The sequence below is a fragment of the Mus caroli genome, unplaced genomic scaffold (assembly GCF_978045245.1).
Source record: "Mus caroli unplaced genomic scaffold, Mus_caroli_1 scaffold_7, whole genome shotgun sequence".
NCBI classification, from domain to species: Eukaryota; Metazoa; Chordata; class Mammalia; order Rodentia; family Muridae; genus Mus; species Mus caroli.
Window position 1 is genome coordinate 65,672,985 of NW_028227262.1, and position 12,541 is coordinate 65,685,525.

The 12,541-nt window shown below is 49.0% G+C and overlaps 1 protein-coding gene across 1 annotated transcript; it reads left to right on the forward strand.

Annotated features, from left to right (window-relative positions):
• The first annotated feature begins 811 nt into the window (after positions 1–811).
• On the forward strand, positions 812–12,269 carry Clec4f (C-type lectin domain family 4 member F). The gene is made up of 7 exons (XM_021165037.3): positions 812–1,028; positions 1,785–1,901; positions 2,198–2,278; positions 3,815–4,756; positions 10,375–10,526; positions 11,310–11,428; positions 11,917–12,269. The coding sequence occupies exons 1-7, from the start codon at positions 953–955 to the stop codon at positions 12,074–12,076; spliced, it is 1,647 nt and encodes a 548-aa protein (XP_021020696.1). The 5' UTR covers positions 812–952; the 3' UTR covers positions 12,077–12,269.
• The last annotated feature ends 272 nt before the right edge of the window (positions 12,270–12,541 follow it).

Sequence of the window (12,541 nt, forward strand, 5' to 3'; positions counted from 1 at the left end):
CATTATGATAACCAAGGATTATCGTCACTCAGGAGTTAGGCTTGCAGGAACTTTGACCTAGGACACAGCCAACGATCATATATAAAGCATGTCAGGTCTGTTCTGGTGACCTGTCTGTAAAGTTCTAAGGTTCGGACTGGCCAGGCTCCCAGTCTTTGCCTCCCCCTACAAATTCTCCCACCTCATGCACTGTTTTTGTTTGGTTGGTTTTTGAGACAGGGTCTCACTATGTGGCTCTGACTGGCCTAGAACTCACTATATACACCAGCTTGGCCTCAAATTCAGAGAGATCAACCCGCTTCTGCCTCCCAGGTGCTGGGATTAAAGCTGTGTGCTACCTCAAGCCTGATGAAAATCAGAGGCCAGTGCTGGGCATCTTCCCTTATCTCTTCCCACCTTTATTGAAAAAGAGCTAATTGATTCAGTGAGGCAGCCTGGCTAGAAAGCTGTAAGGATCTTCCTACCTCCACCTCCCAACACTGCGACTACAGGCACATGCTGCTGTGTCCAGTTTTTGATGTGGGTGGTGCTGGAGAGCCAAACTCTGGTCTTCATGCTTAGCGCTTCATGCTTCAAGCGCTTCACTGTCTGAGCCATCTCCTCAGCCCCTCAAGAATGTTTCCCCTGTAAAGTTGACAGTCCCCTTCCTAGGTGCAGATTGCAGACCCTGCTGAAGGGGGTTGGGTGGTGTGTGGCTCTGAGGCAGAGGCTGGCGTGGAGCCAGGGGCAGAGGGGGGAAAGGGCTGTTGGGCTCTTGGCCTCTGTAACTCCAAGAGGAGGAGGAGCCAGTGGTAACATTGGATTTCTGCAGAGTCAGAGGGAGGAGGCAGGTTTGGGAAGTTGTCCTGACCTCAGGAGAACATAGATCAGGCTCCCACTGTGTTTCAGGCTCTCACTCCTGTGGGCTCGCAGGACAGGCTTTAGAAACCAGTGGCAAGACCGGTGCAGGAGGATGAAGGAGGCCAAGCTGGACAGAGATATGGCTAGATATTGCACAGACAACCAGTGTGTCTCCCTACAGCCCCAAGGTAAGGATATTTGGGGTTTCTGCCTATGCCCTGCCTGAGCCCATCTTTGCCAGTCCAGAGATTTGTATCATCCCTGCCTTGGTTCCATAGTAAATAGATGGGTCAGAATAAACGGGTTGGCAGAGGACCAGAACTCTGAGCACCCCAGGCTCTATATGAAACCTCCAAGAGCCCCTCCACTGGGCACAGTAACCCGATGTCAGGAAAAATGTGCACTTGGAGTTCAGATGGGCCTGGTTTTGAACCCCAGCTTTGCCCTCTGCCTAGCCCGTGCACCCTCTGGAGCTGGTCCTCTCCGAGATCATTAGTGGGTGCATCCCTGGCTAGTAACCAATTTCCCAGAAGGCCCTAGACACGTGTGGCAACATGTCAAGCTCTGTGGAAACCATCCACCCAGAGACACTAATGCTTGATGTGGTCAGGCTTGTTAACAGGATGGGGACCCGGTAGTCTGGGTCCCTGCTATGTACCTTCTTTCCACCTGCCTTCCTCCTTCACTTCCTTCTTTCTTTATGATCGCACCCACAGCAACGCTTTCTCTGGGGCGGGTTTCATGTTTAGGACACCACTGCAGCCTCTGCGGGTTGTGAGCCCTACACCTTTGGCTGTTACCTGTCCTGAGAGAATGCTTTTTTTCTCTGTGAGAAGCATGGCGGTTGTTCTCATCTCTAATGGACAAGTCAGGGGACTGTGTCAAGACTGACAGTCCTGGCTCTCCTTGCACTCTTACCCTGAGCCTTGGCTTCTCCCCTGCAGGACTGGGGCCTAAGTCAGCTGCTCTCATGGCTCCCAGGACCCTGCGGCACGTCCAGGCCATTCTGGCATTAATGGTGGTGACTGTGATCTTCTCTCTCCTTGCTCTTTTTGTGGCGGGTAAGTTCTCAGGTGACTTTAGCCACAACTCACTCTCCCTCTGTGCAAAGGTCCCAAGAGACCCAGATGGCAGTCTTCTGGACATTTCTGCTCTCTGAAGTAACATTTTGCCACCAACCTAGGCCCAGACCTGGAGTCAACAGAGTCCACTGGGCTGTGAGATGGCTCTCGAGAATGGAGGCTTCTGGGAGGGGGGAGGGGCCCTTGATGCTCCTCTCTTTCTGGAACCCAGCTTGTGTGGGAAGTCTATTATGTCAGGGCTATGGATTGAGCTGATCCAGGAATGGCATTCTTAGCTTCACAGCCTTGGAGACCTGAGTGGAATAAAGATCCTCCCCCCCTCCTGCTTTTGGGAAGCAACGACTCTGGACACGACAGTGAGTAGTTCCAGTGAGGACGAGCCTGGGGGAGCTGGCTGTGGGGTGTGGGGCACAGACCCTGCTGCAGCTTCTCTTCCAGCTCCTGTTCCCACGCCGAGCTTCAGCTCCCACCTTCCTCCTAAAACATATTGTAAACTTATTTTTTTGATACAGGATCTCATGCAATCCAGGTTGGTTTCAAACTAAAAAGCCAAGAATCACCTTAAATGTCTGCCCCTTCCTGCCTCCGTTTCTATAATGCTAGGTGTGTGGCGCCATGCCCAGGTAATGTGGTGCTGAGGATCGAACCCATAACCTCATGCAAACGAAACAAGTGTTCTATCAAATGAGCTGTATCTCTAAACCCCAAATTGTCCCATTTTTAAGCACAGCTTTATTGAGGTCCAGCTGCCGTAAACATTGGGCATATTTAAATTGCACGATCTGATAAATCCCCGTGGAGTGTGTTCCTGAAACCATCTCTACAGTCGGGCTGAGACGCCAACTCACTGTCCCCTCCCCAGGGGTTGCTTGCAGCCATTGGTGATCCCTCGCATCCCCCCCTGACTTCAACCTCACTTGTCATGAAGAACAGTTTTCTTATAGAGTTTCATATGAAAAAGGATTTAAAAAAATCATATTCTCGAGCCGGGCGTGGTGGTGCACGCCTTTAATCCCAGCACTCGGGAGGCAGAGGCAGGCGGATTTCTGAGTTCGAGGCCAGCCTGGTCTACAAAGTGAGTGCCAGGACAGCCAGAGCTACACAGAGAAACCCTGTCTCAAAAAACCAAAAAAAAAAAAAAAAAAAAAAATCATATTCTCTTTCAGTCCTTTTTCATCCACGTGATCTGAGAAAAATATTCTTAGTAGTGTTGAGAATTGAACCCAAGCCAGAGTTTCCGTTGTTCTTGCTCTTGTGTGTGTGTGTGTGTGTGTGTGTGTGTATGTAGCAAGCAGCTAGCTCTTTGCCTGCCTGCATGCTTGCATGGTCAGTCCCCAGAGCCTACTAGCTTCAGGGACCAGCTGGCTGCCCTAGGATCACTCAAAGCTGTGGGTGGAGGAGTCTCTAATGTATCACAATGCCGCAACAGATAAATTATAGAGGCAACCGAAGGAAGAGTTTATCTTGGCTCACAGTTTGAAGGCACAGTTCATCATGGCCAGAAGGCGTGGAAGCAGGAACTTGAGGTAGTTGATCACATTGTGTTAACAGTCAGGAAGCAAAGAGCTATGACACTAGTGCTCAGCTGTGTGTGTGTGTGTGTGTGTGTGTGTGTGTGTGTGTGTGTAAAAGCTTTTCCTCCTTTTCATTCAGTCTAGGACTCCTAGCCCTTAGGATAGTGAAGCCCACATTCAGGGTGGGTCTTTTCTGCTCAGTTAAATCTCTCTGGAAACTATCTTATACCCAGAGGTTTGTCTTCTGGGTAATTCTAGGTCCTTCCCAGTTGACAGTGTTGACTACCATACCCAGGGACATTAAGGAACGTTCTGATTTGCCACCTGAGCTTCCCCACATAACAGGCCTCTATGGCACCTTCTGTTTCCTCTTTTCAGATCATTCCCAATTTGTCAGGGAGACAGAAATGCAAGTGGCTATCCAGAGGCTTAGGGACTATGAGGAGAATTCTAGCAGCTGTCACAAGGAGGTACAGATACTGAAGTACCAAGTGGACAATGTTAGTTCTCTGGTGCAGTTGCTTGGGAGCCATCTAGAGAATGTGAATGCTGACATCCTGCAGACAAAAGATGTGCTGAAGGAATCTGGAGCCTTGGCTTTGGAGACCCAGGCGCTGAGAAGCTCCTTGAAGGTGGCCAGTGCTGATATCCATAGTCTGAGAGGAGATTTAGAAAAGGCAAACGCTATGACTTCCCAGACCCGAGGTCTCTTAAAGAGCAGCACAGAAAATACCAGTGCTGAGCTCTACATGCTGGGCAGAGGCCTGGAGGAAGCCCAGTCTGAGATCCAGGCATTGAGGGGAAGTCTGCAGAGTTCAAATGACCTCAGCTCCCAGACCCAGGGCTTTCTCCAACACAGTATGGACAACATTAGTGCTGAGATCCAGACCGTGAGAGATGGTATGGAAAGGGCTGGTGAAAAGATGAACTCATTAAAGAAAGAGCTGGAAACACTCACTGCTCAGACTCAAAAGGCAAATGGCCACCTGGAGCAGACAGATGCCCAGATCCAGGGCTTAAAAGCTGAGCTGAAAAGCACCAGTTCCTTGAACTCCCAGATTGAGGTGGTCAATGGCCAAATGAAAGATGCCAGCAGAGAGTTACAGACCCTGAGAAGGGACCTGAGTGATGTCTCAGCTTTGAAGTCCAACGTCCAGACGCTACAGAGCAATCTTCAGAGGGCCAAGGCAGAGATGCAGAGTTTGAAGGCAGATCTGCAGGCAACCAAAGCCCTCACTGCCAAGATTCAGGGGGAGCAGAGTCGCCTGGGGGCCCTGCAAGAAGCTGTGGCTGCACAGAAGCAGGTGCAGAAGACCCAGAGTAAGTAGAGATGTGTGTGTGTGTGTGTGTGTGTGTGTGTGTGTGTGTGTTCGTGCTCTGGGGAGCGGTGATGATCTCTGACCCTTCAGCCTCTTTGCTTACCTAACCATCTGGGGAGGAGGATGGTGCTAGAAATGGAATCACATTTAATGAGATAAGCCAGCCTGAGTAGCCTAGTATGTCTTGTAATCCAGCCAGTGTCAAAACAACCACACGCAAAAAAGATGTGAGGTGTCTGGGTTTGGTGGCTGATTATGGGATGGATCCCCAAGTAGGGAAGTCTCTGGATAGTCCATCCTTTCATCTTAGCTCCAAACTTTGTCTCTATAACTCCTTTCATGGGTATTTTGTTCCCTATTCTAAGGTGGAATGAAGTATCCACCCATTGGTCTTCCCTCTTCTTAATTTTCTTGTGTTTTGCAAATTGTATCTTGGTGTTCTATGTTTCTGGGCTAATATCCACTTATCAGTGAGTGCATATCTAATGACTTCTTTTGTGATTGGGTTACCTCATTAAGGATGATATCCTCGAGATACATCCATTTGTCCAGGAATTTCATAAATCCATTGTTTTTAATAGCTGAGTAGTACTCCATTGTGTAAATGTACCACATTTTCTGTATCCATTCTTCTGTTGAGGGACATCTGGGTTCTTTCCAGCTTCTGGCTATTATAAATAAGGCTGCTATGAACATAGTGGAGCATGTGTTCTTCTTACCTGTTGGAACTTCTTTTGGATATATGCCCAGGAGAGGTATTGCTGGATCTTCCGGTAGTATTATGTCCAATTTTCTGAGGAACCTCCAGACTGACTTCCAGAGTGGTTGTACAAGCTTGCAATCCCACCAGCAATGGAGGAGTGTTCCTCTTTCTCCACATCCTCATCAGCATCTGTTGTCCCCTGAATTTTTAGATTTTGCTGAAGGGACCCTGTTATAGCTGTCTCGTATGAGGCTATGCCAGTGCCTGGCAAATACAGAAGTGGATGCTCACAGTCATCTACAATATGGAACACAGGGCCCCCAATGGAGAGGCTAGATAAAGCACCCAAGGAGCTGAAGGGGTCTGTAACCCTATAGGTGGAACAACAATATGAACTAACCAGTACCCCCAGAGCTCATGTCTCTAGCTGCATATGTAGCAGAAGATGGCCTAGTCAGCCATCATTGGGAAGAGAGGCCCCTTGGTATTGCAAACTTTATATGCCCCAGTACAGGGGAACGCCAGGGCCAAGAAGCGGGAGTGGGTGTGTAGGGGAGCAGGGTGGGGAGGAGGGTATAGGGAGCTTTTGGGATAGTATTTGAAATGTATATAAAGAAAATATCTTTAAAAAAAAGACATGAGGATCACCAGCTGGGGAGCAAGGCTCTGTTTCTGACCCACTGAGACTTTGAGCAAGCTCCCCCTTGAGCTTTGCTACTGCACTGGCTGTAATCTCAGCACTCAGGAGGCAGAGGCAGGAGGAACACTATGGGCTCCCGGCCAGCCTGGGCTGGGCTACTTAGTAAGTTTGAGAGCAGCCTGGACTATCCAGCTAGACTCTGTCTCAAAACCAAACAAACAAGGCTAGAGAGATGGCCCCACAGTTGGGAACACTGATCCAGTGTTCAGTTCCTACCACTCATATGGTGGCCATTGGAAACTTCAGCTCCAGGAGATCTGAGGGTACTAAGCATTTATTTGATGGATAGAAAGATGTGCCAACAAAATACCTAAAGACATAAAATTGGAAAAAACCACACAAACAAAACTGAATGAATTTTTAAAAAAGTGGCTGACAATCATGGTGGCACATCTATGTTCCCAGCACTCAGGAGGTAGAGGCAGGAGGATCAGGAGTTCAAGGCCAACCTCAGCTCCATAGTGAGTTTGAGGATGGCCTGGAATACATAAGATCTCACATCCAAAATGAGGATAACAGGATTGTTTCACACCCAGACACATGCGAAGACTTCAGACTGCACCAGGACCCCACACGTGCAGCTGAGGCTTACTGAGGCATTATGGTCAGGGCATAGAGACTGAGAAAACATGTTCCCACCATCACAACCTGGTGGGCTCTGAGGGCAGGCTTGCAGACATGACACACAGACAAGAGAAAGGGATGGGAGAAGCATGGACTGGGGTCTGGGATGAAGAAAGAGCCAGAGAAAGGGAGAAGGGCCTTCCCTTCTAGTGTGTGCAGCACAGAGAGATCAGATGAGGAGGTCTTGGGCTGACTTTTGAAGACCGTTAGCTGCATGGCAGGCACATAGGGCATATCCACCAAGGCATGGGGACAGGAATCTGCGGTTCTGGAAACTCCCAACAGATGAGGAGCCTGTGGGAAAGAGGGCAACTTTCTCAGATGTGAACTCAGTGTGCAGGGGCCAGAATGGTGGCTTTCCAGCTGTTTCATATGTACCTTCAGCGTTGGCTTCGTCTGACACAGTACCAGGATGGATGAACACGCACTCTGCAAAAGTGCTCTGACCTATTCTCCATAAAAAGCTACTGACAACCTAGTAATGTTAGAAAGAGCCCCTTGAGAACAGTGCACTAGAGGCCAGGAGCTGCCTGGAAAGCACACAATAAACAAGGAAAGGCTCTGAGCTTGCAACTTCTCCAAAAGCTGGGAACTGCTGGACAGTGGCAAGGGGGTGTCTCCCTAGAAGGCTTGGCTTCCCAGTTTCCATCAGAGATAAGGAGTAGAAAAGGGCAGCTCTCACTTGCTGGATCTGGAATGCTTTGTGGAGATTCAAGGCTGTCTTTCATGGGCTATGCAGACTAGGATAGGGGCCTAAGCTTGTAGGCTCTTGGATGTTGGTTCTGGGCTGTGGGCGCAGACTTGGTCATGAGATGTTGGTCTTGATGGTATTTGCATGTATATGGCAAAGTGCACCATGAGGAGAAGGATGAGGGTGGAGAAGGGAAGCCAAGCTTCATGGGGTTAGAAGTGTGCCTGAAGGAGATAGCATGTGAAATATTGATCATGTGGTAGGTATGGCACACATGTAGAGGCAGATGTGAGAAGACAGCCACAGAGCTTGCAGCATATTGCTGTGCTCCATTCAAATTCATTGTTAATGTTTTGGTGAACTCCCTTGAGATGGGCTTTCCAGGTTCTGATAGACCTGGCTTGAGAGTGAGAGAAAGAAGCAGAGAAGCAGCAAATAGAGAGGTAAAGAGAGAAAGAAGAGAGAGGGGGAGGGAGGGGGAGGGCGAGAGAGGGAAGCAGAGGGGGTGGAGGGAGAGGGAGACAAAAAAGAGGGAGAGGGAGACAAAAGAGGGAAAGGGAGAGGAGGAGAGGGAGGACACCTGAGTGGAGCAGCTAAGCTTGTCAATGAGGTTGGGTGTGGAGGAGGCTGGTCACCTGGAACATGAGCAGAGGGTTGGAACTTGGTGCTGCCTCCTCTGGGTGGAGTGGAAGGTGGCTCACAAGATGAAAGAGGCTGTAGGAACTGGAGGACTGGAGGGGAGTGATTTCTGGGGTGGAGTTGATAAGTAGGACTATGTAGGCAGTACCCAGGACCTGCCTGCTGTGCTGTTTGTGTGCTGGGAGTGATGTGGGTGGCTGGAAGCCTTCCCTGCTTCACTCCTCTGCCCACTCTGCCCCACTGTCCTCACATTCTCTTTGGCTTTCTGTTGCAGCATCAGTGACTACTGCTTCCACACTTTGGGGTATACTATGGAGAGGTCCCCCCTCAAAAAAACCATAAAAGTTAAGCTCTGGAACTGAGACCTTTTGGCCTGGATGAAGCTTGACTTCAGAACTTTAGGAAAACCTTCTAGGTACTTCTAGTAGCAGCCATGCTTTGAGCTTTCCTTCTACCACCTCCTGTTCAGTGTGTGTAGTGTATATACTCATGACACATGAGTGCACATGTGTATAAAGGCTAGATTGTCTTTCTCAATCTCTCTCCACTTGATCTGTCTATCTATCTATCTGTCTATCTATCTATCTATCTATCTATCTATCTATCTATCTATCTATCTATCTACCTACCTACCTATCTACCTATCAATTATCTATCATCTATCAATTATCTATCATCTATTATCCATCTATCTATGTATCTACCTATCTATTATCTACCTATCTATCTATCTATCTATCTATTATATATCTATCTATCTTTGAGATAGACATACCTCAGGCTGTCTTGAAACTTGATATCTAACCAGGGATGACCTTGAGTTTCTTCCTCCTGCTTCCACCTCCCCGAGTTCTGGGACTACAGAAATGGCCTATTATGTGTGGTTCATGCAGTTCTGTGACCAAAACTTGATTGCTTTCTGCACAATAGCCAAGCATTCTACCCACTGAGCTATATCCACCTTATTTTTGGAGAAAATATTTCTCACTCCATTCCATTAAGCAGACTGGTCAATGGACTTAAGAGATCTGCTGTCTCCACCTCCCAACACTGTGATTATAGGCACATGCAGCACACTGGGCTTTTGTGTGGGTACTGGGAGCTGAACTAGATAGACCCTCATGCCTATGCAGCAGGAACAGCATTAATTCAGTCATCTCTCTAGCCCTTGAATCTTTTCTTTAAGGGCAAAATAGGCAGTAATTTAGGCTTCTAGGTTGTAGGGTCTCTGTCCTATAGAACCGCTTCCTGCTGTAGTATTGAGGAAATACCACAGATAGCACACAGATATATCACACAGTGTTCCAGTAAGACTTTCTGAGAGGAGGTTGCTGGGGTGCAGTTTGTCTATCCTTGTTTCAACCTCAGACAGTGACAGAATCATCCGCAGGCTTGGCAGAACCATGGCACATGTTAAAAGGGCATTTGGGGGCTGAACAGAGAAGGAACGTTCATCTTAGCCAGTATCCTGATGATACTGGCATAGCCAGGTCCAGTTTCCTGGTGATGCTGGCATAGCCAGGTGGGGACCACATGCTGAGAATCCCTGCTTCGCACACTTACTATCTTTCACTGAAACCTCAGTTCTTGTGTCGCCATTGATGTTTCTACCTGATTTAAAAGTACCTTCTTCCTGGGTGGGCCAGATGACTCAGCAGGTAAGGTGCTTGTCACCAAGTCTGACAATCTGAATTTGATCCCTAGAACCTGAATGGTGGGAAGAGAGAGCCGACTCCTTTCTGCAAGTTGTCCTCAGAGCTCCACATGCATGCTGTGGCACACGCGTGTGACACCCTTCTAATAAACAAAGTTAAACACGCACACGGTGCCTTCACCCTGTTCCATCCTCTGCAGCTTGAGCATCTTTACAGAGGACATGGTGCATGTGTATTCGAGTCTGCGGATGGAGATGAAGTCAGGAAGTGAAAGAGGTTACAAATTGCAGGATTGGAAGCAGACAGAAACGGCTGGTGACAGTCATGAGGTGGAGAATGTTGAATACCAGAAAGCAGGCATCTGCAGAGAGTGCCAATGGGTGTCAAAGTTGAGAGTTCCCAGGAGTGAATGGCACACCTAGGTGCCCTAGAATGCTGCCTCTAAGATGGGGCCACGAGACTGGGGTATGGGGTCCCAGCTCTGCTCCTGCAACACTGAGCACTGGGAATTAATTACCAGGGCTTGTGATTTTCCAAGGTAGAGCAGAGGCTGGCTTTGGAACAACGCTATCTGCTCCTGACTCTTTCTCCCTGACCTTTGTTCTAGATCAGGTTCTCCAGCTGATCTCGCAGAACTGGAAGTACTTCAATGGAAACTTTTATTACTTCTCTCGTGACAAGAAGCCGTGGCAGGAGGCTGAGAAGTTCTGTACGTCCCAGGGAGCACACCTGGCTTCGGTGACCTCTCAGGAGGAGCAGGTCAGAGGCCTGGGACTGAGAGTGGGGTATGGATAGGGACACAAAAACTTAAATTTTGTCCTCCTAATGGGTGATAAAGTCCCTCATGTCCCCATCAGGCAAGGAACAAATATTTACTGAGTTCCCAAGAGTGCTCTGTACTGAGGTGGAAGTGTGGCCTTCTGTGGAAGGGCTACGGCCTTCTGCCCAGGGAAGGAGGAAGACCTACAAGCCCCAGCAAATGTCAGCAGGAAGGGAAGGAAATGACACCTGTGACACCCTTCAGTGTAGGGGGTGTTTCTCTCTTACATTTCCTCAGTCCCTGCCAGCCTTCCTGTCTGGGCATCAGTCTGGATTGAAATATCCAGTAGCTGTAGAAGGCTGGTGAAGAGGAGACCCTGGTCCCCTGAGAGCTAGACTCACTCCTAAGCATCTAGGACTTTCCAAGAAAATACTGTCCACCAGGCTAACAGAGGACTATGCTGTTTGGTTTAGCTTAACCTGCAAACTTGTCTATTCCTAGTGACTCTTCCCAGGACTTGTACAGTGCTGCTAAGAATAAACTAGAATGAGGATTTCTGTCCCAGCCAAGGCACACCCCTTCTCAAATGTGAGGGACATCAAAGACAAGTCAATATGGGGGAAGATGGGGCTTCCCCAGAGGGACCTACCTGCTTCTCTAGAGATTAGATAAGCCATGGAAGGTTCTGGAAGCTTCTACACTGAGATGGGCTCTTTGATTAGGGGCCAAGGAAGGGATGGTCCAAAGAGTCCACTTCTCACAGTTCTGTCTCCTTTGCACAGGCCTTCTTGGTACAGACTACGAGTGCTGGGGACCATTGGATCGGGCTCACTGACCAGGGCACAGAGGGCATCTGGCGCTGGGTAGATGGGACACCATTCAACAATGCCCAAAGCAAAAGGTGATTACAGCCTCTGTCTAGCTCTGTCCAGGCACTGTCTGCCTTGGGCAGGCTTTACTGTTCTTTGTGTATGGTCCTGTTTAGTGAGTGTTAGTGTGTGTGTTTTGTATACGTGTGTTTATACAAATGTGTGACGAGTGTGGCATGCATGGTGTGTGATGTGTAATGTTTGTGGTATATGAGATGACATGTAGTATGTTGACCTCTGCGGCCAGTAGAACAGCATCTAGAAAGGACAGGCCTTGGAGATAGCAGGCCAGCTGCCTTCCTGTTCTTTTGATTTCACCTATTCATTTGTTTCCTCCAAGTGTTGGATTCTGTGGAGGATTCCCCTTCAGACCCTGGATCATCAGTAACAGAGGGAGGGCAGCCCCAGTGGGGCCACTCTGGGGACTCCTCTAGTCCTGGTCCTGTCCCCATCCTGAGGTCTCTTTATGCATGGGAAGGAAGACTGCCTTGTCTAGCAGAGTAAAACCATGTTCTTCCAGGTTTTGGGGGAAAAATCAGCCTGACAACTGGAGACACAGGAATGGAGAGCGTGAAGACTGTGTCCACCTCCGGCAGCAGTGGAACGACATGGCCTGTGGGTCCTCCTACCCCTGGGTGTGCAAGAAGTCCACAGAGTGGTCTGCGGCCAGAGTAGGCTAGAGCTGAGTCTGTCCTTCCTGAGACTCCTTCAGCCTTGATCTCACTTCAGGGCTTCCTGTCCTGTATTGCCCTGTCGTTCTGCTATTTAAAACATGCTTGCCTCCTTCTTAAAGACAAGCCCTGCATTGGAGTCCCCTCAGCACCATGTCTGCCCAGATAAGCCCTCAATAAACACTCACTGAATGGACAGAAACTTGGTTCTTGACAGTCCCTGAAGCTGCCCTCACTCCCATCTCTCCATGGACTGTCCCCTCCTTCCCTTGGGTCTTTCTGTCACTACAGGTCCACTTTTCAGTGACAGTGCAGACAGCAGCTGGGGTTTCACAGGAACTACAGGGCCTTCCTAAGTCACCCCAGGGGTCCCATGTGTTTCTTCATGTGTGTATTTGGGGCCCTGTTTCTCTCCCTTGTCCTGTGGGCTGGTAGGGTCTCTGCTCCACCGTGTCATTCATCTTGCTAATCTTT